Source organism: Acromyrmex echinatior, unplaced genomic scaffold (genome assembly GCF_024713525.1).
Source record: "Acromyrmex echinatior isolate Ae372 unplaced genomic scaffold, ASM2471352v2 Scaffold23, whole genome shotgun sequence".
Classification (NCBI taxonomy): domain Eukaryota; kingdom Metazoa; phylum Arthropoda; class Insecta; order Hymenoptera; family Formicidae; genus Acromyrmex; species Acromyrmex echinatior.
In genome coordinates this window covers 12209-38911 of record NW_028259057.1, presented here as the reverse complement: position 1 = coordinate 38911, position 26703 = coordinate 12209, and the positions used below count along the sequence as shown (strand labels likewise).

The window sequence follows — 26703 nt, the reverse complement described above, 5'->3', positions numbered from 1 at the left end:
ATTCGCAAAAGAAATAGTCGTTAAATTTTGTGTATAAAATGAATCTTCAAAATTTTCTTCTAGCACGATTACGACCTTTATTGGTTTTATTATTTTGTTATTTTAAGTAGTAAAAACTTATTTTATGACACACACGCCGCTGACAACAATAATGGCTGATCGAATTTTCTAAAAAATGCAATCGCGCGCGCGCTTGCATCTCACTCGCATTCGCGGTGCACTGTTATACATATTAAAATATATTTTCTTACACGCGAATTTTAATATTATATTAAAGATGCGATAAAAATGGTAACTGTAATTAATATCCTGCCCTGTAATTACTACTATAATAAGCGGTCTAGAAAATTTCGAATTCACATCCTCCTGTAAATAGACTATTTTAATTTTACAGAGTAGTTTATCTTTTCTTTGCGGATAGATCTTATGAATTTTACGTGGCATCAGTATTAAGTTCGCTTTTCATTATAAAGATTATTTTTCTTTGGATGCTAACCAGCGTAAGGTAAAGGTAAATTTGTTAAATTTTATTATATAAATTTTAATAAATTTTATAATCGCAAATTATCAATTAAAAATAAATACAATTTATTTATTGTTAATATTTCATTCCGTTTATCGATATTACAGTAATAATTGTTTTGATAAAATTTGTTAGCATACATATATTTTCAACGCTTTCATATAATCTCGCATTTTTAATTTTTTGATTATGCTACTATGTAATAATATCATTTTTATTGTATTTTAAAACGGCATTTATAATTGTATCTTGTTAAATATATTAGAATTAGTCGTTAATTGGATAAATTTTTCTTATTAAGTACCCACAGAATATCTTATTGATCAAATATGTCTTTTTGTTAATTATTGGGACATTTCGTTTCATGTATGTACGAGTATTATTTTTCGATGTTGTTCATCGAAATGTAAACAAGGATAAATGATGGATAATTTGAGCACCCATAATCTATGAAGTACTTACAAAGAATTGTAATATGTAGGCAACACAGAGAAATTCAAATTAATGTTATTGCTATAACTTTCAAATTTCTATGCATTTTTCTCAAAATTATATTGATGGCGGAAAGAGGAAACGTTTTTTTCAGTCACGATACATACCATTTTGTTCCAATTCACTACAGGAAACAACACGACGACATAAAACAATACAGCATATTTTCCCGATTTGTGTCGACTGACACAATAATTGCACTACTAGAGTTACGCTGAGATTAAAATAACTAATTGAAATATTTAAATGTTTCAGAAAAACCTATCCAACCAAACTGAAAAATATTAAACAAATCCTTATAATGTAATAAATAATATAATACTTATAATATAGTTCTACTTCTAGTTGTAAAATCTCGAATCTTGTCATAACAATCGGAAATTCTTTCTGATTGTTATGCCGAGATTTTGATTTAAATAAAATGTATTTAATTATATACGCGCGAGCGTCTTGTTCATATCAAACCATAATTAAACAAAATTTTTCATGCATTACTGAAAGAATAGAAGGTCTGTTACCTGCGTCCTAAGAATTATTGTAGTGGACAAAACTGTAGAATACATCTGAAAGAAAATACACTATCATTATACTTAATGAAAATAGGTTTGTTAATCCTTTCGCTCAGAAAGCTGTCCACCGAAATATCACCATTGATCGGGACCCCACGCCAAAAGTATATACGTGGATAGTCTTGAAAGTTTAAAATTACGTTTTACGCTTGAACAATGCCTTGACACGTTTTTTAAAAAAAAGAACTATTCCCAAAACAAAATGATTATAATTTCTTCGTAAACCGTTTTTTTAGTCACCCCCTTCATGTCAGTGACATTATAGACATCAATATACCACTACTAATTATGTTTAAATATATATTATTTGAAAAAATTGGTTACGTTTGGCTGTATATTGCTGTACAAGATGATTTGGCGTAACTCTTATTATAAGGGACATTATAAAATAATTTGTTCGCGAATAGCCAGCATTCGTCTATACGGATCGCTTCGTGGATGCCAAACATAGTGGATGCCGACGTTAGAAGCGAAAAGATTAAATTCAGAAGAATTAATTGTCAAGAAAATCTAGAATATGTTTTATTTTATATGTACGTATGTATTCTATTATATATGTATGTATAAAGTGGAGCAGTAATTCTATTCTTAGAATATTTTCGCTGTTTTTAGAGATATGAACTGATATATTTATTGAAGTTGTGTAGCATCGAGAGGGTATAATATATTACTAACGATTTATCTATGGATGCAGGCGCTTCGAAGATTTCAAGATCACTTCCATTTTTTATAATGGAATACAATGCAACTTTAATAAATATATTATTACATATTTAAAAATAGCGGAAATATTCTGAGAGGATAGAGTTACTGTCCCTCTCTATACACATACATAGATAAATAAATAAATAAATAAATATATATATATATATATATATATGTATATTTGTATATACGTTTATTACATAGTTTTATATTTTTATTTAAAATAGGACATATACCCAGCAGATAGAACTATATCCAAAGCAGAAATGTCCCAAACCAAATTTTACCTTTGTCTGTTTTATTTGCAATATAAACTGCAAAACCTAATTGAAATAAATAATTTAATAAGCGTTAAATATATACTATTCTTGACAGTTCGGACACGCATAAATTTTATCAAATAGATGAATAAATTTTAAACATTATTTGAAAACATCAATTATAATTTGTCGCAAATATATCAAACAACAACAATATTCCTTACATTTACTAACATATTGTTATTTTTAACTTCAATATGTGTCAAAATCAATTTATTTATTAGTTTTAAAGTAAAATGTTCATATTAATGTATGTACTTTGTAAATAATAAATTAAATTTGAGTCAAAATTTATTATAAAATTTAATACATTTTTAAGAGTTAAGTTATTTAACTATAATTTAACAACCCACCTCGCGGGATGTGACCTTGTCGTGATGCGGGGACTTACCTTGGGCTGTCCCCGAGCTTAGGCACTTGGCGGAGGGGGGATCTCGATCTGGAGTGCTGATCTGTGCGAGCTCCCCTCGATTATCGGGACAGTGGGCAGAGATTCCGTGCATGGTATTCTATAGAGAGAGGGACTTTGTCTCTGTGGACTGGGGAGGAAGGACAGTGGTGATTAGCTGCTACTTCTCCTCCCCCCCCAATCTTGTGAACATTAAATATGACGAGGGTCTTCGAGCACTGGAGGCCGACTACCAGGATAAGCCGGTGTTAGGGGACTTCAATGTCCGAACACCATAACTCGGTGAAAAAAATTATACAGAGATCTATAAAAAAATAAATTAAAGGTAAAAATTCACTCTTTCGAAAACTGTAAACTCCATTTGTGCGCAATTTTTAATTAGCGCCATGGAATTTCGCAAAGTTCATAAAAAATTTTGAGAGTTTATGCATCTATATTTATGTTTATGTAACTTTATGAAATATTAGTAGTACCATTTTTTGAAGTATCGATCTGAAAAGTAGAGATTTCAAGCTTTAAAATACTTTTTTAAAAAATCTCGATACAACGATTTTTCACTGAATTGTTGCTATTCGAAAATATTAAAAATTTGTGAAAAAACTTAGTGACCAGGTTTTTTTACGCGTGAGTGTATACAGTCGATAGTAAAATTGATAGTATAATAATAAAAGTATGATAGTATAATAATAAAATCGTATTAATGGTATGAAATAACTTTCCAAAATTCGCTTTTCTTGAATATAAAATAAAAAATAATTGTTAAAACTTTTTCTAGCTTATCCTTTGTGGCGTTAGAATGTGTGTACAAGTACTTTAAAATATATAAAAGAATAACACAATTATTATGTAATGTCCCAATTTTGTACATAATCATTCGATGAAATTTATGTAGGTGTCCGAATTTTGAGTGCTAGTAAAATTACACATAAAATAGTTACAACTTTGTTGTAATTATTTACCTGTTCACGTAAGTCCTCATCGAGATTATAATTGGACAATTTGTAAAGAATTGCTACTGTCTCATTTATCTGAAATTATATTAAAGTAAAATGAAAACTTGTAGTAAAATTGTAAACTTTGTATTTATTTCGCCATTTTAACAAAATTTTGACATGTGTAATTTCATTATTGCTTATGTTATTATTCTAATTATAAATAATTATTAATGCTTTTAATCTGACTATACCTTATAGTAAACAGTTTGACATATGTAGTTTAATGTAAGAAATAAAATGCTACTCAAAACAAAATGAAAATACTCAGTTAAATTCAAGATAATATTATCAAATGTCCATATAATATGAAACCGTTCAATCAATTGATACATTGATAGACAGGACATTACAGCTTCATTAAAGTACCATATCATTTGTATTAACATTTGTACTTTGAATACTATGTTTAATTTGCGTGATATATGGCATAATTGTAAATGGACGTGCCTGTAAATAAATTGTTATAATTAATCAAACCGTGGAACATATACGAGAGACATATACGAGAAGTACTAAGCAAAATATATTTTTAATGTAGAATTCGATATAAGTTATAGTGTTATAGCTTGCACTTCACAATGTGTGATTATTTCACGTAACTGAAATTAATTATTCTTTTATACATATGTATATACATATATAAGGTATCTCGTTTTAACTGCTGCATCAAATTATTTAGAAACAATATGGAAAAATGTTTTTAGATAAAAGTAAAATAATTTCGAGAGAGATATATTTTTTTAAATATTTTTGAACATATTTTAGTTACATTGTTTTTTTTAGGTGAAGAGGCAACTAAAAGATGTTATATATAGTGTACAATTTAAAGATATTAAGTATTAGACGCACAGTCCCTACAAAGAAAATTAAATTTAAAAGTATGTTTAATATTTCTATTTCAAATAAAATATATACATATGAAAGTTATATGAATAAGATTATGTTTTTTTTTAGCACATTTTTGTAGTTTATTTTAACCATTGTTAGTTTTATTGTTAAAAATTAAAATATTTTAATGATAAAGGAATTTACATTTTATAAGTACTTTAAATATTCATATAAAATAATTTATGCAAAGTTTCATTGCGATTTACTGATAGTTACTTACTGATAGTTATTTACTAATAAGTTACTGAATAAATGTAACTTAGTTACAAAGATGTTGTATTATATTCAAACGTGATTTTTTTTTTTGGTGGAAGAATGCATCACACAAGAAGGTATTAACACCACTAATTCTAATATTTCCTCACCAATTTATTACACTGTATAAATATCATTCATAAATAATAACTATTGTAATTTACTAGAATATATAATCAACGAAATAATTACCAATGTAATCTATATGTTCAAATAATCTGTTCGCAAAAATGTACACATTAGTGGAATTATTCATAATTAATACAAAATACATTTTATTAAAATAAACAAGAAGAACAAAGGGCTACGAGCCTAAAACAATAAACATAAAATAAAAAATTTTCCTATTAAATAGTTAAAAAAAGAAATAAAAAATGTCATGAAATCAAAAAACATAAAAACTTTAATCTGACAGTCAGCAAATGAACAAACACAAACGTTTCGATCCCTGTTGAATCATTCTCAATGTGACGCAAAGATGACAATAGAAATGTTACGTAGATATAACATATAAAAATTAAATAATAAATTCGCTCTCGGACGCAATATCAAATATAAAACTCGCTCCAAAATGAAAAGAAAACTATACAAAAGATTGTAGTTGACAACAATGTGCTCCTTCGGATTGTGCATGTAGAATAAGAACGAACATGTTTCTGGTAGCAAGTACAAAATGTAATAATAAATTATGACCGGAATAAAAATAAAAATAATAAGAAAAGTACAAATCGAGTCACAAATAATAAAAAGAAAAGTACAAAACAAGTTGCAAGTAATAAAATTAAATTAAAAGAAAGAAACAAAAAATTATTTTCGATATTATCAGACATGTACGTAAGAGTTATTAATGTCGATAGAAAAAGTGTAAATTGCCGTCATTCATTATATATTGAGTTTAGTACAGATAAATTCAGAATAAATACCTTATTATGTGTGCCAAAATTATGTGTTATCGATTAGACAATGCGATGGGAGTCGAAATTGATCATCTCTCTAGGAAGCTAAGAGATAAAGTAAAGTACACATATAAAGACAGGAAGATTGAAATGGTAAACTAAAAAGGAAGAGGAACATAAGAAGGAGAAAATAAAGTAGAAGGGAAAGAAAGTGGGGGGAGAAGAGATGGATAGGAAAAGAAAGTAATTAAGAAAGAGAAAGAGATTGAATGATCTGTGAGTAGGTATCAGGTAAAGATTTGATATCATTCTGTCTATTAAGACCCTGTTTCTGTCTTTTAATTTGAATCATTTCAGACACCAATCTCTTATTATAAGAGGATTCGCAGTCTAAAATTTTCACATCATTCCATTTAAAATTATCATCAAAATTAATTCGATCAGTTATGACAGTAGGAGAACCTGTATTCTTTCTAATGTCAGAGATATGTTCACGTAATCTCGTGCTCAATTTTCATTACATTTTATTAATTATTGAAAAATAAAATTAATTTTCAATTTCTTTAACGAATCATTGTAATGTATTCATAACATCAAAGTTAATTAATAATTAATATAATACATTTCAAATAAATTAATATAAAATAATCAACTATTCAATATACAAGGAGCGTCCCAAAATTTTCCGAACTTTTGAAATAAAACAACAACGGTTTACTTTTTTTTTCAAATTCAAATTGTTTATTCAAAGTAGTCCCCGTCGGACTCAATACAACGTTTGGCACAATCTAAAAGCATTTCAAATGAGTGTTTTATGTCGTTCAAAGGCACGTCCTTCAGAATAGTGGTACAAGCCCTTTGGATGTCTTCTACGTCCACATACCGCTTTCCTTTCATGGACAAATGCATTTTGCCGAATAGGTAGAAGTCACAAGGTGCCATATCAGGCGAATACGGGGAATGGTTGATTGTTAAAATGTGATTTTTAGTCAAAAAATCAGTGACAAGTGTCGAACGGTGAGATGGCGCATTATCGTGTAACAAGCGCCAACTTCCTCCTTCGCGATATTCTGGCCGAATACGACGAATGCGGTGCACCAAACGCTTCAAAACGCTTACATAGAATACAGCATTAACTGTTTGGCCTGCTGGAACGAATTCTTTGTGCACAATACCCTTGGAATCATAAAAACAAATGAGCATTGTCTTCACTTTTGACTTCTCTAAACGCGATTTTTTGGGTTTTGGGTCGTTTCGCGCCTTCCATTCCGCGCTTTGACGCTTGGTTTCTGGATCGTATTGAAAACACCACGTCTCGTCACCAGTAACAATGCTATAAAGGAAGTTTTGGTCCTTTTTTGCTTCCTTAATAATGTCCTTTGAATGTTGAATTCGATGCATTTTTTGGTCGTCAGTCAACTTGTGTGGAACAAATCGTGCACAGACTTTTTGTAGGCCCAAATGTTCGGTCAAAATGCGATAAATCGTTGATTTGGGGATGTTCAATTCCATTTCCATGTATCTCACTGAAGATTTTGGCTCATGCTTGATGAAATTACGCACAACTTCGATGGAATTTTCGTTAATTGTCGATTTTGGGCGACCTGTATGTGCGTCGTCATTTATGTCCTCACGACCGTTCTTGAATCGCGTATACCACTCATAAACACTGGCACGGGCTACACAATTATCACCATAAACTTGTTTCATCAAATTATGGGTTTCGGTAAATGTTTTACCAAGTTTAAAACAAAACTTAATATTGGCTCTTTGTTCGAAGTTCATTCTCGTACCGATGTATACAACATACTGACACTTGAGACGCCATAACTTCGTTTCCACTGAACCAAATGTCATGAAATTTTTACTGGAAGTCAGCTAGGGATGTACCTTTCAAACGCGCAATCGAACACACGGATGGCGCCACCCGACCTATCCCTATTGAAAAAGTTCGGAAAATTTTGGGACGCACCTTGTATAATATATTATAGGATCATAAATGTGACAACACAAACTATAGAAATCAAAGCCTTTAAACGGTCCAGCTGGATTTTAATGCTTGTATGATTCTTGGATGAATTTATATACTACGTATGCAGTTCCCAAAAATGCGCGTCAAAATGATTTTTCGGTTTCGAAATGGTAACTCTACTAAGCTATTGCAGTAATATCTCCAGTTAAATTGACTAGCAATTTAACAAATTATTTATGTTTATTCGCATCTTTGAAATGATCTTAATAATGTTGAATGACATAAATCGTTTCGAAGATGCGAATAAGCATAAAAAATTTGTTAAATTGCTAATCAATTTAACTCGTGATATTACTACGATAGCTTAGTAGAGTTAGCGTGTCAAGACCGAAAAATCATTTTGACGCACATTTCTGGGAACTACATAGTATATAAAATCACACAAGAATCATACAAGCATTAAGGGGATGCTGGAGCGAAGGCCGAACTTGATCAAGGTCGATATTACAGGTTTTCATTTCCAATGTATAAGCTGCTTACGCCCTCTGAAGTTAATATGATCATGCAGGAAATTCGATTGATTAATTATCGATATTTTTATTCCGTTTCCTACATTACCATCTTAACAGGGACGTGTATTAGGATCGGTCCCACAATGTAAGATTTATTTTGGAAAATTTTCCAATTTTAGAATTGAAAAAAAAATAAACATAATTGAAGTTAATCTTATATTTGTAGAATCGGACCTTAGAAATTTAGTTACATTATATACATATTTAGTTGTATTATATTCACATGCAATGTAGGCCGTGTTCTAATATATATCACCAGTACTAAAAGTCTGTAATATATATAAAATACAGATTTTTAATTAATAGATATATCGATACGAAATCGTAATAGCACTTTTTTCTTACATCCAATGCCATTTTAGGTTACGATAATATATTATCATAAATGAATATCATAATATATATATATATATATATATATATATATATATATATTAGGTGTTGGAATTAATTCGTAGCGTTTTTTAATGAAAGAATGTTATTTATTTCACATGAGCATTAAAAAATACATTAATGAAAGTACTTCCCATCCCTTGTAAAACGCTACGAATTAATTCCAACACCTAATATATATATATATATATAGATATTCATGCAGATATTCTCTATGTCCATTTTTGCAATATTAAAATTTTATATTATAATGTGTATAATGATATATAAAATGTAATTCTAACGTTGTATATAAAGACATTCATGAATACGAATTACAATTACATTTTATGTGTATTATAATATATGTGTATATACACAATAACACAAAAAATATTATTGACATATTAGTGAAGACATAAACATGTTAGTGAATTAATGATATATGCAATATTAAAATTATATTTTGTACATTATTGTGTATATGTACATTATAATACATATAAAATATAATTATAATTTATATTCACTAATAATGTTTTGTTATATGTTACAACAATGTTAGAATTATCATAGTATAATGTACAATTTTCTGTATTAGATATATAGTCGACATATTAGTAATGTATAAGTACTATAAGTATCTATCTCTTTTTATTAGACAGAGTAAAAAGAGTTACATTATGTATGTGCAATTGACAGTAATATATGTTACATCTTGCCTAAACTCTAAATGATAGGAAAAATCATAGGAAAAAGTGATACTACAACTGTATTTCGATATTCACTGCGAGTACTGAAAATACGTAACTATAGATTTTCAGTATTGACAGTGTACATTGACACATGGGCCTATATAATAGCATTTTTCCTGTCGTACAATGTCATTTTAGGTCAGGATGTGATATGTATTAGCTATATATAGATATATTACACATATAATATACATAGCTATACCATTTTTTGCTACGTTTAATAAAAATATGTAGAAGTTAATCATGTTAAAATATTAGTGATGTACTTAAATATAATACACACATAGGCAATATTGTACAATATTGCATATATGTACTATAATGTGTGAATATACATACGTTGCAGATAGAAGTTATCAATGCTAAACTGTTTATGCATTCTCTGTGTTTAAATGTGCAATATTAAAATTGTATACATATATAAAATATATATATATATATAATGCATGTGTATATATATATATATATATATATATATGTATACACACACACATAAAATGAGGATTTATCAGAGGATTCGTAATTTGATTATTTTTTTTAAGATGTTACGTCTGATCATCTGCGTTTGATTATCGTTAGCTTTGATTTATGTTCGTTGTATATTCTGATATTGAAATATAAAAGTATATATCACTAATATTTGATCATAAAAAAATATATCTCTTTTTATTAAACGTAGAAAAAAGAAGACATCAGTACACCTTTTTGTTATACGTAACAAAAAGAGATGAAGTAGCTACACACATATGTGAATATGAATTAGAAATATATTTTATAATGTGTGTACACATCATAATGCACATAAAATATAATTCTAATATTCACTAATAGACTGTGTCTATATTATATCTGCATGAAAAGCTAAGTATGAGTAACTTCTATCTCTTTTTATTATGGGCCTTCTACAATAACACATTAGTTACAAATCAGAAGTCAGAAGCTAAAAATTGATCAATCACAGCCAATTTTTAGCGTTTGACTTCTTATTTATGGCTGATTTATGGCTTATAATTGTAAAAGGCCCATTAAACATAATAAAAAGAGATGGAATAGTTACATATGTATGTGCAATGTATTTACGTACTGACATGTTACATCCTAAGTTAAAATGACATTGGGAATAAAGGAAAAAGTGCTATTACATTACACGTGTATACATGTATTTCAAATACATGGTTGCATCCGAAAATATATCTAAGTCACAGTCAGAGTGTTCATTTAGTAAAAATATACTTATTGTAACTTGCTGTTAGTCAACGTACACCTGCGTGACCTGTAAGTGTATATATTTGCTAAAACACTTCGAATATGATATACTTACATACATTTCATAAACGTACAGCATCGTACAAAAATTATGCATGTGACTATTGACTGTGTAATGTATGTTGTATATATATATATATATATATATATACATACATATATGTATAACATATATATTATATAGGGTGTCCAAAAAGACTCCGAATTTAGGAGCTGAATATAAAGGTGACTATAACTAATCGTAAAGGAAGGTGAACGTGTATCGGCATGCATAGTACGCCAAAATATAATGCGTTGCCCTATGATTCACGTTCTACGATTCAATTACGACCATCCTTGTGCTAAGACTATTACATAACGTTTTTAGAAAAAACGTTTCAGACAAAAGTTGTAAGGTTTCAAAGAAACTATTTACTGATATTCAGTTTTTTTTCTTCATTAGTTTCTTTGTTTCGGTTATGTCAAGCAATTAGCTTTTGATTCCATCATGACAATGCATCTATTTGCATTTCTTTAATTGCAGACGCAAAATTCTATAAATTGGTTTCGTAATTGTATTTCACCAAATTTAATAATCGAAATTCTTCTTCCAATAAATTAACAATAGTCAGTTCACGATAAACGCCTCTGACATTTATCTGTAACTAGCCAAAGCACGATTTACGGCTGTGGCATTTTGTTATAGCTAGCCAGCTCACGATTAACGCCTCTGGCAGTAAATTAAAAATAGTCAGCCCACGATGAACGCCTCTGACATTTGTCTATAACTAGCCAAAATATGATTTATGGCTGTGACATTTTATTATAGCTAGCCAACTCACGATTAACGCCTCTGGCAGTAAATTAAAAATAGTCAGCCCACGATGAACGCCTCTGACATTGGATCATAATTAGGCAAAGCGCAATTTATTGTTAAACAATAAATTTAATCATATCACTTGTATGATAAATAAAAGTGATATTTTTACGAATAACATAAAGATGCTAACCTTTCTCATTCTGGCTTTATAGGGTGCCAACAAGAAACACACATTACAATAACCAATTTTGGCCTTCTAGAGTGCTTTCCAACAAGAGACACGGTGCATTATTACAATCTTGTTCGATAATATTATACAAGGATGAGATATTGTACTGAGTCGCTTGTTATAAAGCACCCATAACCTTCTCTTATCAAAGGCAGACAATATTCTGCTACTATTTTTTCTATTTTGTGAACAAAAAACACTATATAAATATATATATATATATATATATATATATATTTATATAGTGTTTTATATATATATATATACATTTGTTTATATATATATATACATATACACACATATATACATACACATACACACACACACACACACACACATATATATATGGTGTGTGTAGAACACTACTACACTACACTACATTGACAGTACTGTTGTGCGGCAATGATACTGTGAACGCGGGTCATACTGGTTACAGCTGATTGACTCGTATAATGCCGTTGTTTTCTACACATACAGCGTCACGCAAAATGATATATGTATGCATATATATATATATATATATATATATATATATATATATATATATACAATACACATACATACAAAAAATTGTTATTTATCACTCAAAGAAAAAAGATACATAATCGATATCATGATCACATTATCTTTTCCTTAGCGACTAATTAAGAAAAGGCGTTCACCGTATCTAAATTCACGTTATTGTAAAAAGACTCTCTATTATCTTTGAAGTTCTATTATTGATACGTCATTTAAATGTATTCTCCAGATTTATTCCATTAAAAAAAAATACAAATAGATGACCAGATGTATGATGCGGTAAAGTAAAATTTTATATTACATTCTGTGGCATAAAAACGTGATCAGTAACTCTTTGAAACTGAATGTATCATAAAAATAATTTTATATTACATTCTGTGGCATAAAAACGAGATCAGTAACTCTTTGAAACTGAATGTATCATAAAAATAATAAAGTAATATTTTAAAAGTACATTACATTTAGTAAAATGCATTAAGTTATTAATATGATGTTCAATCACCATTATTAAGAAAATACAATATTATGTAGGAAGGAAAATATTTTCATGACAATTTGCTGGAAGGTATGGTCGCAGCATGTTTCTTATACTATGACACTTTTGAGATACACGTCCACGCGTGAGTGGTTCGGCGGTCAAGCGTCGAGCGATTGTGAAGGAAAAGTAGGCAGCATTTCAGAAATAGGCTCGAAATGCGCAACTAATTTCGAGCACATTGAAGTATACGTATATAATTTTTGAAATTTTATAAAAAGTATATTTGGAGTAATATGTTTATTAATAAAATTTAATAAATAAAAGGTTATTTATTAAATAAAAATTAAAAAAGGAAAAAGCAGAATCGAACATAAGATCTCCAATATTCTGATCTTGCACCCAACGCCCGAGACCACGCGTTCTTGAAGATCACCTCGACGAACGCGATACATATAGTGTATGGAAAGTCGTAAACTATTGTATATCTCATCAATGTTTACGTTTTGAAATCATTTTTGCATTTGCATTTTTGCTACGTTAATGAGAAAGATATATGATTAATATAATTTAATAAAAAGAAAATGAAAGAATTTTAATTCGACAAAAATTGGAGATTTTCACATCTGCTGGAGTATTGAATATTAGTCCAAGAAACCGAAGTCTGTCAAAAAAAAAAACGGATCACTGGCAACCGTGTTCGTGATTTAAAATTCTTTCAATTTTTGTTATTTCGATAGAGCGAGACAGAGAAAAAACAAACGGATAGAAGCTCAGAACTAGTTACACATTTCGAGCCAATTTCTGAGGTGCTGCCTATTTTTTCTTTACAACCGCTCAACAGTCGACGGCTGAACCGCTGGATCGCGTGCGGACATGCAACTCAGGAGCGTCACAGTATAAGAAACATGCTGCTATCATACCTTCCAACATGAAAATTATCATGACAATATTTTAGCATGAAAATTATTATAAAAATATTTTCCTTCTTACATAATTGTTATTTTCTTAATAATAGTGATTAAACATCATATTAATAAGTATATATATTTTACTAAATATTATGTACTTTTAAAATATTTACTTTATTATTTTTATATTATACATTACATTGATACATTCGGTTTTCTTTCAAAGAGCTACTGATCACGCTTATGTGCCACAAAATATAATATCTTTTAATATAGAATACTGATAATATCAATTTAAGACTAATAAGAGTCGATACAGAACGAGATGCGTAATTTTAAACTGGAATGATTCAACTTCAATAACTACGTGATGTCTTCTTTATTCAACATGTGAATAAAGAAGGCATGTTGAATAAAGAAGACATCACAGAAGACTAAGGAAACTAAAGGATTGATAATTTGCTAGAAGATACGGAGCATATTTTTTAGTGCAACGCTCCTGAAATACACATCCGCGCGCGATCCGGTGCAGCTCAGCCGTCGAGCATTGAGCGGCGGCGGCGGGGGGAAAGAAGGCAATGCCTCAAAAGTCGACCCAAAATTTAATATGTATTCCAATAACTATAGGAAGAATACCGAATCACTTTAATAGATAAATAAAAAATTATTTGTATGTTGCATATAAAGGCACATATAAAGGCTTTTTAATTATAAAATTATATTGACATCATCCTTATAATTATATTAATCATCCTTATAATTATATTAATCGCACTTTTGCGATTTGATTGATTATCAGAATTTTCTTTCGGATGATAATTATAAAAAAAACATTTCACAGAAAGTACTGATCGACGTTACATTATTACAGAAACATAATTTTTTTTTGGATTTTTTCTAAAGGTAAATTAAAACGTTTAGAAATACACATATAATTTCAATAATTAAATAAAAATATATTTAGCCTGTGTGCGAGAGCGCACCGCGCGGAAAAATTCGAGTGAGAGTTCGGCGCACGGCTGGTATGATGCACGACAGTAAAATCAACTCAGTTTCTTTGTAATTTAACAAAAGAATTTCTTTAATATATTCAGTTACAAAGTCAAAAGATATAATTAATTAAAGATCAGATTAACAGAATATTAAATGCGGTCACCTTTTCCAAATTGAGTTTGGAATCGCGGTGATGGAAAATCTCGGCGATTTTTCTCGGCACTTCTCGAAAGATTCGGTTTATAGCGATTTCACTAAACGGTTAGCACGGCGATTTTACGAAGCGAGATTATGACTCTAAGAACTCTAAGAACTTTTTGGAAGTAAGAAGGAGGACGGCGAGATCGAAGCATTTATTGCTTTCGGCCTGAGCTTTCCCTTTTGGGAAAAATCCAATAAAATTTTGCCACAATCGTAATTATTACGTGGCATTAGGTGTACAGAATTGATTGGCGCTTTGAATTCTTTTCTAGCGACGTTCAACGTAACAGTCATGCGCGGCAGAAAATCCGTGCGTGGGATTGGTGACAGCGCATGACGTATTCGTCAGAGCGCGGCGCTCGCGTGCGCGAATTGAATCGTTCTAGAACTTTCGATTGTCCGTTGCCGGTAACGACAGCTTGTTTGCGTGTAACGAATTGTTTTTAAAAAGAACAAAGAACGACGAATTCGATGATTTTAATGAGGATTAAGATCATGCTCGAGATGAAATCACGAGCTCAATTTATGCATGTGTTCAATGACAATTAATGTCGGTCGACTGAAAGAATTCTTGCTTTTCTTTCGAATTACCGATCTCGAACAGCCTGTAATATATGTTTGTTAACAATGTCTTCAATCACTTATTTAAAAAAAAAAATTATGAAAGAAGAAAAAAGGAATTGATCATGAGATCTCTAACATTCAGATTTCGCATCTTACGCGTGAGACCACGCCGAGGTTTTGCAAATCTTTTCTATGAACGTGGTATATAAGGCTCATGGAAAATCATAGAAATATCCCGTAAATTCGTGTTTTGAAATTATTTTTGCTATTATACATAAATTGGAGGGATATAGGATTAGCATAATTTATTAAAACTTATATTTTATCTATAATGTTCCTTCTCCTCTTAATTATACGTATTGAGCGGCCGAAATTTTCCAGAAAGCATTTTCGGTCGCTAGAAACAAGCGACCGTAGAGAGATGGGGGGAGAGGAGAGGAGAGGAGAGGAGAGGAGAGGAGAGGAGAGGAGAGGAGAGGAGAGGAGAGGAGAGGAGAGGAGAGGAGAGGAGAGGAGAGAGAGAGAGAGAGAGAGAGAGAGAGAGAGAGAGAGACTCTGAAGGATAGACTCGCTGTTTCGTTCGACGAGCCCAGCTCGGCATGCGAAGTCTCACCGATTACAATCGGAGTTTCTATCCTTTTTTGTTTTTTCTCTGTCTCACTCTGTCGTACTTCTGTTTCAATAATTCGTTCTGCAATTTAAGAATGTGATTTCTATCGATTCTGGCATCATCATCGATACATCAAGAACGCATGATTCCTTCTCTAAACAACGATCTTGATGTATATTTCTATATATACAAAAGTATATTATTATGGCGTTTCCGGCTGATAATATATTGCTGATTTATTTACAATGGTTCAATCCATTTCTATAGTTGAATAGCAATACTACTTCGTTTGCGCGCGACCGATAGGAGGAATGGCGCTTCTTACTAAGACTCGACATCCGAGTCAAAAATGTGCTGTATACAATAATTTCAGACCTTGCATAAGTAGCTGGCGATTTACAGAAAACCTCAAAGAACAATACTATGCTTGCAGAAACGAGTTACGAGCTTTAGTATAAGAACAAAGTGTATTCGAAAATTTCATTTATATGCTACGTCTGTTACGAGATTGCCGCTTGTCGTTCCGACATCCGAGCAGAAAGAAAGCTCAACCGAAACACATCACATTCCGAACCTTGATATATGCATGTGTAAATAATTCAGTAAATAAAGTTTAAACATGTGTTGTATATATGTACACGCACACACACGCGCGCGCGCGCACACGCATACATACGCACACGCGTATGTATGTATGCTATTATATATGCATATATATATATATATATATACACATATATACACATACATACATATACATACATGTATATATATATGTATATGTTATTTTATATATATGCATCAATAATTTATTAAATAAAATGTATGTAAAAGACAGAACAGTGTAATTAAAATAATTATCTTCATTTGTATTCATATGTAAATAATATGGTATGTTTCTTGTTTAGGAAGAAATTATTTCAACAAAATTGAAATAACTAATATCATATTTATTTTATTATTTTTCCTCTCAAAAGAAAAAACTTTGACCAGGGCACGTTTTGATTGATATGGGCCTGAGTAGGTCGATAATTCAGATCATTTCTATGGTTCAGCGACGCACTTTTCATGACAGCTCCGCTGTCGGAATATCGCGGAACTAAAATACTGCTCAGTTTCATGGCTACACGTCAATTTCACTCGTAATATACAAACGAAATTTTTGTACACGCCTTTCTCTTATACTAAAACTCCTATCGCGTTTCTAAAAGCATAGGATTGTTCGTTTCGGTTTTCCGCAATTCGCCAGCTACTTTTCATGAACGTGCAAGATCTGAAACTCTTATATGCAATACATATTGTGATGTGTTGACTACAGAAGCCGATAACAAAACTGTAAGTCTTTAATTTTCTTTCGTTTTTCGTATTCAAATGTAGCTGGCGACTTGCGTTGTCGATACTTTAATTGTGGAGAAGGATTTTTCAATCCATAAACTCAGTTACGAGAAAGGCGTTTTTAAAATTTAATGATAAAACAGGACACTCCATCATCCCCTTAAGAGCTAGCTGTATCATTTAATTTTGATTTCTATAATTTATGTTAGTCAATTATCATTTTAGATAATTTATTAATTTTCAATTGTCAGTAAAATAAGTTGATGATGAAATTTTATAATTAGTCGTGTTAATACCTTCATATGTGATGCATTCTTTCACTAAAAGTAATTCTTCTTTTGAATGGAAATCGCGAATCATTCCTGTCACAAATTCCACAATTATCTTTTTAATAATCTCTGCTCTTTCAGAAATGGAATTTTCCAATTTTTTCAGGCAGTCGTATTTTGCATAAATTTTCAGTCCATTAGTTATATTTTGTTTTGAGAGCGACAAAAAAGATGTTGTTTTATTTTGCTCAGCATCAAAAATCGCAGTTTTCACTCTATTGACATGTGCGATTTCATTTCTATCGTTTTTCATGCTGGTAAATTTTATTAAAATACTTCTTCAGTTCAGAAAATCATTGTGCGAGTGAGTCGAATGTTTACTGAAGTGAGCAATATTTCGATTGGAGCGCGGTCTACTTGCTGTGTTCAGAAATCATCATCCGAGATTCAGAATCATACATCCAAATGTAATTTTATCCTTAACATTTGGCGAAATAAAATGAAATTTATAAAGGTATTGATATTTTCCTATACAATACGTTTCTCAAATTATTACAATATTTATTTAAAAAATCGATTTCTTCGAAATTATGAGCCAATGGCTAAAACGATCGCATACGTACCGTTCTTTTTCCCCAAACAGCTTGTAAAAAGCAAATCAAAATTCCCGACACCGTTACCTGATGTTCCATTGTAAGTACAATTTTAAGAAACACATTGCTTCTTCGTGCAAACTATTATTTAGTCTATGGATTACTATTTCATAAATTGCACAGCTTTTATATGAAGCAAACATTATTATGACGTAATAGCTGGAACATCATATTAGATAAAGAAATGACAAAGAAAATCTCAGTTTCGAAACTTTTTGTCGTTCTCAGCATTAAGACTCTACTTCACAGATACGTATTAATCCGTATTCTTTAATCCTGGAAAAGGATTTTCGAAGGAGTAAAAGAGAAAAAAGTAATTGTTGCAAAAATTATATGTGTTTCGCTAATTCTTCTTAAGGGACCCACTTTCCCTCTGCTTAAGTGCAAAATATCTTTCTACATTATGAACGCGTGATCGTGTTTATTTATACTCTGCAATATTTGTCGAATAATTTGTTGAAATTATTATTTATTTTATTTTTTCTATTTTATCATATTTTAACTAAGCTTTCTTCTTATATTATCTTCATTTTGAAAGCAGAGCATATGTGTCTTCAAGGTAGAGAATTTGTATTATAAAGCAAATAATATTAGGTGTTGGAATTAATTCGTAGCGTTTTTATGTATTTTAAAGGAGAGAATTTGTGATTAAACCAGAGAATTTGTCTGCTTTATTCTACTTGGGAAAAAAACGAAAACATAAATATACGAATATATTGTCAATTTTATTGATAATAGCTTTTTAAAGAAGAACAAGCGATGATTAAAAAAACCTGTAGAAAGTTACTTAGGGACCTTAACAATACGTCAAGGTTATCGAAATTGGCAAAAGGCCATTTACTAAAGTTTTATCAATAAAATACATAGATACAATGAATAAATTTGTTAAACAAATAAGTATGTGTTTTCTTTACACCTGATTTATTTCATTATTCTATTTATGAAAGTATTAAAATATTACGATTATCAGAAAATTAATAGTTTATGAGATATTTAATGTATCATGTCAATTATATGTGCCAGAAAAACCTATAATATATCGTAAATTATTAATTTTTTTTAATTTCTGACTTAAAACTTGTACATATAGAATGATTATAGAGAAATCATATTACGTAAAATATCATATAATTCTATTTTATAAAGCGCAAATAAACATTACATCTTTTTCATTGCGTCTCTCATGGTATCTAGAAAAAACCTTTATCTAGAAAAAAATAACGTGATTACATTAGGCCTCTCTCGAAATAGTTGTACTTTCATAGAAAATATTTTTACACTTTTTAAAATATGTCAATGTGAAAGTTAGTTTGAGACATTCTGTATACATATATACATTAGCGTGCACATGTGTGTATATAATAATTTTATTAAATAATTATTACATTATAATCCATATATATTGAATGTGATCCTTAGCTCTTGTTATCCGCTGATGCACAAAGATGGATCTATTTTGTCTTCTGTAATCTGCACTGTTTCCGGACAGGTCAGAACAGAGTACATGTAAGAGATCATTGACTTGATGAAATCTAGAGCTTGTGTATCTAAAATGAGTGAAAAAAACTCAGTGTCTTTCATTAATATTATGACATATGCATTATATTATTAGTATAAGCATATATTAATTGCATTAATAAGTAATAAAAAGTAAATCATACTAAATTAGAATTTTTTTATTTTTTTTTTATATTTTAATATAATATTTTATATATATGGAGTAGACTTTCAAAACATGTTTTCTCCAAAATTTATAATTTAGTTTCAGTCGTTTTAATTTATAATTTGCTTCCAGAAAATGAAAACAAAAGCCATTAGATAAATACGCGTCTTACAGAAAATAACAATTTGTCAATCAGTAAGTTAAGAAATGTTAAACAAAATTGCCGAACAATTGATAAACACATTAAACAAATTTATTCTGTTATAATGATTTTTACGTTGTAAGACTAAAAAAAATCGATTCTTTTTGCTTTCTTTGAATGCTTATAGTCTTAAGAATATCCCACAAAAAAAACGTTTTTTTGGGAGAAACAAAAATTGTCCAGGAGATCTGAAATAAAATGACGTCGTGTTTGGGGTCGCTTGGTTGATTCAAATAGACCGTATCAACCAATAGTCTAACCGGCACTCACCATTATTTATGTTCAACCTTTCGAAACCATTCTAGAGCATTTATTTCCAATAGAGCAAAGTTTCGTTTACTCTAGTTGAGCGTCACTTTCGTTTTTAACGAAAAATGAAAAGGTATATCTGTACTAAAATATTTCAAAACTTCATACATGTTTTTCCCGAAATCATGTTTTCGAATATGGTGATCACGATTCCAAAAAAACCACTAGTCCGATTGACCATTAATCCCACTTTTATTATACTTTTACGATTATACTCAAAGAATAAATCATTATCGAAACTAGAATTAAACTATGTTAATTTTTTTCTATTCTTTTGAAGGTAAAATAAAAGGAAAAAAATTATAAAAAAAATTCAAATTATTTTTTTAAACTGTTGTCATTTTAAAAATATGCATATGACATTAGTTATTTTAGTTCGAGCGAGAATTACAAGTCCACTCATTAAAAAAAAGTTTATTTTTTGCTTTTAGATCAACGATATGACCTGTTCCTTGATCATCGTTTGATTGTATTAGCTGGCTTAATTTCAGTGCCATCTTATTAGTATAAAGTTAACATTACAAAATATTTTTTTACACATATATTGTACGCACTTTCTAGACCTGTATTAGTTTTTATGTATACTTAAATTTTTATTCATTAAACAAATTCTCAAAGAATGCCTTCAAAGTCGACTCTCAGATTAACGTAAAGACCTCTTTAAAACCTTAAGACTTTTATTAAAAAACATCTTTTTTTTTTAAAGGACCATGTCATTTTTTTTTGAAAACTTTTTCCAGATATCCAGAAGGATATCCGGAAAATTCCGATCGGATAATTGGATATCCAAAAAGAATTTGACGACAGATATCCGATATCCAGTACCCCTTAATTTACTATTCGGAGCATCTCTAAATAATAATATATATAAATTAACTATGTGTTAATATCTGGATGTACAATATACATCACTGGGACGTTTACCTTAACATTTATTTTTATAGGAAAAGTGTAAATTTTGAATTCCAATTACTTTTTGCAAAGACTCTATACCTAATATTTCCTTAATCGAGAGATGCGCAAAGATCGCTGAAAATCTTTAATAGTAAATTCCAAACACATTACGTCATTTTGTCATAATGTAATTTGAAACTTTGAAGTTACATCGCTTATGCTTATCCCATCGTAAGCATTAATCGCATCAAAAAAGAATCGCGGGGACATTAAGAAGTTCGTAAAAATTTCACAGCAGAAACGAATTATATTTTACAGTTTTGCTTCCGGAACCGTCCAAATAATAGCATGCACGCTTCAAGCATAAAGATAAAACTTTTATACGGAACTTTTATAATTTTATTTTTTGAAACGTATTTACGTCTTTTGAAATGTCTTGAATATGGAAGTCTGTTCTATTGCTGAGGCATAGCATCTGATTCAATCGTATCGTAACTACATATCGATAGACAGTGCAGCTCTCTCTTACAGCCAAGGACGGAAAGTTACTTTTGCCATTAATTTTGTCGTTACTTTTTATAACGATTTTACCGTTGCTTTTTATGTTACAATTTTACCGTTACTTTTGTTGTTACTTTTTTGTGACGACATATGTTAAGATCAAGTTCATTGAAGATAAAAATTCTGATAGTATGTCTACAAAATAAATATACATATGTACACATGTATAATACTAACCTCAAGATAGTTGCAGAAATCAGAGCACTTAATATAATTATGTATAGCGGGTAATAACCCAGAAATGTTTCTAACGTCAGATGCCAAAATATAGTTACGTAGTTACGAAAAGAAATAAAAAAAACAAAATAATTATATGCTAATTCATAAAAAATGTATACAATCAATCCGATTATTATACGAATTATCCAGTTACGTAGTCTTTGGTATTCCTTTGGCGCTCCGAGAACTTCCAACGTGTCGTCTACTATAGCAAGTTTACGTAAGCACATTTTCAAATCCTTTAAAAAAAATCATATTAATCGATTATGTGACACAGAACAAAATTATTGTAATTTTATATTTGAATAAAAATTATTGTTGCAATGTGTACAGGAAATGTGACAGATAAAGAGTTATATTATTAGGTGTTGGAATTAATTCGTAGCGTTTTACAAGTGATGGGAAGTACTTTCATTAATGTATTTTTTAATGCTCATGTGAAATAAATAACATTCTTTCATTTAAAAACGCTACGAATTAATTCCAACACCTAATATAATAATGTAAAGTATTAAAATTGATTCTTAAAAAATTTAATTGTTAAAAAAAAATTTTTTTTTAAATTTAATTTAATTCATAGCAAAATATGAAAAAGATTACATGTTAACAAGGTAATAGACAATATAAAATATGATACAATATACTAGCTTGTAAATAGTTAGACATCAGCAAAACTGCTGTTACATAGCCAACTAGCAACAAAAAACTAGCACTAAGCCAACGATGCAATGAATGATGAAGGAATAGTTAAAATCATATACATACGCACCCACACAAACAGGCGCAACACTTACACATATACCAGTAGGTATATAAGGCGGGTTCTAAGCCATGGGGCTAGAGGGGAATGCGGGGTGCAGGGAAGTACTTGTAGACGCGGGGGATACCTAACGCGGGGGAAAGAGGGGGAAAGGTCTAGGCTCCTACGCAATAGGGTTCCTACACAATAGGGGCTCCTTTTTTTGTTATCAAAATTTGACCATGTTTTTCTTTAAAAATGCATTGATAATAAAGGTTTGAATTTGACCATGACATATTTTTCTTTAAAAATGCATCGATAATAAAGGCTTGCATGTTAGAGAAAGATAGAGCGCGCGTGCTATGAGTGAAGAAAGGATGGAAGAATTGATAGAGTTTCTTTTGTATGATACAGTTTTTTCAATTTTTATGGTTTTTCCTGGCGCGTCGAGGCAAAGGATGGGAAGTAAAAGACAATACACATGAAATAAGGCTAACAAAGGTTTTCGTACTTATTAAAAACTAAAGCTAATAGTTCGCAATCAATGAGCTGATGTCCATTGAAGATGTCGCTATCACATATAATATTCTCAGATGCGATGTTGGAGAATCGCGTATACTTGGTATCTACCGTATCGACGAGTCGAGCTAATCGTTCGAATGTTACATCAATACACCCGTTAAAGTCAAACATACGGCGTAGCGTCGTTTCGGTCATCATAATGCGTACGGATGAAGAATCGAGACGTACGACCGTAGCATAGTTCAGCATGAAAACACTGACGGTTAGCGGTCCAACGCTTATAAAATTATCCTTGTATTCGTTTCGAAACAGCTTGTAAATATTTCCTCGCTGCTCGTAGAGGCTCTTCCGCGTTTCGAGAGACAGCGACAGTTCGTGTCCGCGATGATCTCCAAGGGCGATCTCCACGTAACTCGGTGGGCCAACGTTGATTCCAATTTCCAAAAATTTGTAGCCCGTATTCGTCAGATCGTAACGTCTGCTCAGTAAACGCACCGCACGATGCTCCGTACTGTGTACATACATAATGTTAAAAAACGTTTCTTTTGTGTATAGAACGTTGAAACTTACATGTTATATTCCTTCTTCACATCGTACGATGCACTGCTCTCTTTAGCGTACATTTTTTCAGTCGTTCGTACAAGCGGGTATCGTAAAACTGATTGCATCCGTGTAAATGGTAATACTTCTGGAATCGATGAGAGAAGACAGGTCCTCCCCCCTCTTTCCAAGAATTTCGAACATGTTGCGACACGTTTTATCAAGTCTTTCTACGTATTTTCTTTGTCACGAATTTATACATACGTTTATACATACGTTTATACACACGTACATACGTACATACGTTTATACATACGTTTATACATACGTACATACGTTTATACATACGTTTATACACGCATACGTTTATAGATACGTTTATACATACATTTATACATACGTTTATACATACGTACATACGTTTATACATACGTTTATACATACGTACATACGTTTATACATACGTTTATACATACGTTTATACTTACGTTTATACATACGTTTATACGTACGTTTATACATACGTTTATACACGCATACATACGTTTATACATATGTTTATACATACGTTTATACATTACAAAGGAAGGGAAAAGAAATATATAATAAATACGTTAACGTATTTTTATTTAAAAAATTCTTTTGCAATCACCAGTTATATATTTTCAATACATTTTGTAACGCGCAATTCTTAATATGTTGTCCACATCGTATAATATTAGTAACATCTAGATTAGATAAAGATTCCATGTGTTCTGTCGTAAACTGCATCCAGGGTCTCAATGTACATGCGTTCTCGCTCATCATCCAGAAGCAAGTTCCGCAGCCACGTTCGTTTCTCGCGTCCCTTGACATACACGACAGCATTAATAAATTTTAATTTCATCAATTAAGTAAAAAAAAATCCTATATTCGATCAAAGCTGATCTTATTCCCTAAATATTTCGGTTTGAATTTATATACATACGTACATAGACAATTCTATATAAGCCACGCAATAAAGTTCTTTTCAATCTTGAAACGCAATCATGGATGGAACTACAGTGGTATTATAAAATTATGTATTACAATTTTGTGTTCATACATGTTCCCTTAAAAACGATATTCATTAGTTGTTGATCACGATTCATTAGTTGTTGATCAAACGGATGTTCACTTATTTATAATCATTGGCGACAAGTATTGCTGAAGTCGGCACGCTTGATTTATGCGAAACTGCAAAATTGTGTTTCTACGTATCCAACAGAGTAATCTTACCGCAAAACATGTTGAGATTCATCGATTTTCCGTAGAAAAAAATTTTTATATTACACTTATGCAAAATCGTATCTAACGTGGTCACAACTGCCGTACATCAACGTTTCACCGAGAAGAATTTATGCACTTTCATCTGTTAAACTTAAATTATCAACCGAAAAATGCTTTACTATTATATCGTGTACCCACTAACACATGTTGATAGTATTAGTGAACTACAATCAAAACATTTATAACAATTATCAAACAGATATTAAACCATCGTCGAACGTCTATCGAATCACTGTCAAAAACATCTTTCGAATTAAAGTCAAACATCTATCGAACCGTTATCGAATGTCTATCGCACCACTTTTAATCCTAACTATACACACTGAGTTCCCAGAAACCTCAACTTCAATTTCTAAAGCTAGATCTTTTCGTATTTCTTTTCTTTTTCTTTGAACCAACAGTCGTCGAACGGTACCGCCATGTATCGTGTTCAACGAATAGAACCATATCAACGTCGACAAGATGTCCGAAATTGACCCGAGTATGATTAAACATCGCGTCACGCGTATGTAAAACGTATGCACGTACGTACATACTACACATAGCGTACATTCTTCATTTTAAGGAATTACAAAATTAGCAGAAATATGACAGTGGTCTGTCAGACTGACAAACCTTTGGTAACCTTTGGTGTATTTTTTAACATTACAGTTCAAAGTTAAATAACTGACACACTAATATCAATGGCAATTTATTACAAACGTCTGGATTTTAATCGATCACTTTCAATGCAAATTTCCTTTCACAAGGATTTGTGAATTAATTTTCACGCTGCGGGCCTTGTACAGATTTTCTTTATTATTAGGTATTTATATTTCTCAGCTATATTTTAGTATTTTTATTATTATTATTAAATCCTCACTTCTAACAAGCTATGCTTTAATAACGTTTATTATTTCCAAATCTGTGCAGTTCTGAATATTTTTGTTAAATCATACAGTGTCATCTTAAAATATATTAGATATCATATTAGATTTATTATTGTACATAAATGCTGCTTTATGTATATTTTATATTATTAATATTTTAACTGTTTTATACGATTTTAGACATTTGCTCATTGGGTAACTAAAAAAGATATTGAAAAAATTGCAAAATGGTAGAGGACTCAGTTTTTTATAGAAATAACACTATATGATTAATAGGGCGTTATTTCAGTTTTATAACCTGTATACGTACATACATATATAGGGTGTTCT

At 30.5% G+C, this 26703-nt stretch overlaps 2 protein-coding genes and 1 long non-coding RNA gene across 4 annotated transcripts in view; 1 reads left to right on the top strand and 2 right to left on the bottom strand.

Annotated features, from left to right (window-relative positions):
• The window catches only part of LOC105146661 (uncharacterized), a 157417-nt gene extending 135544 nt beyond the window's left edge, over positions 1-21873 (top strand). Inside the window, exon 4 of the mRNA XM_087416476.1 lies at positions 21153-21873. Within this exon, the coding sequence (XP_087272602.1) occupies positions 21153-21188 (36 nt within the window). The 3' untranslated portion in view covers positions 21189-21873. The remainder of the gene's footprint in view (positions 1-21152) is intronic.
• LOC147906503 (uncharacterized) lies at positions 511-25072 on the bottom strand. Of its 2 annotated transcripts, XM_087416479.1 has the most exons (8): positions 24227-25072; positions 22354-24167; positions 19933-20094; positions 4205-4460; positions 3978-4046; positions 2526-2612; positions 1534-1578; positions 511-1289 (listed from the first exon to the last, which is right to left on the bottom strand). In XM_087416479.1, exons 2-8 carry the CDS (start codon positions 22623-22625, stop codon positions 1245-1247), a joined length of 936 nt encoding a protein of 311 aa, XP_087272605.1. In that variant the 5' UTR covers positions 22626-24167; positions 24227-25072; the 3' UTR covers positions 511-1244. The 2 variants fall into 2 exon arrangements, 1 of the variants encoding a protein (XP_087272605.1); XR_015548387.1 differs by lacking the exon at positions 2526-2612 and adding an exon at positions 3001-3322 and having other exon boundaries at positions 511-1578; positions 22354-25072.
• On the bottom strand, positions 11432-19924 carry LOC147906504 (uncharacterized). The gene is made up of 2 exons (XR_015548389.1): positions 12335-19924; positions 11432-12195 (listed from the first exon to the last, which is right to left on the bottom strand). It is a non-coding gene; the product is annotated as an uncharacterized LOC147906504 (long non-coding RNA).
• Positions 25073-26703: the final 1631 nt, after the last annotated feature.

Coding starts and splice junctions, on each gene's coding strand:
- LOC147906503 (XM_087416479.1), bottom strand. CDS start 22,625: ATGTGCTTACGTAAACTTGCTATAGTAGACGACACGTTGGAAGTTCTC. Junction 4,461..19,932: donor CAATATATATGGATTATAAT/GTAATAATTATT, acceptor ATTTATTTACAG/GCACGTCCATTTACAATTAT. Junction 4,047..4,204: donor GTCAAACTGTTTACTATAAG/GTATAGTCAGAT, acceptor ATATAATTTCAG/ATAAATGAGACAGTAGCAAT.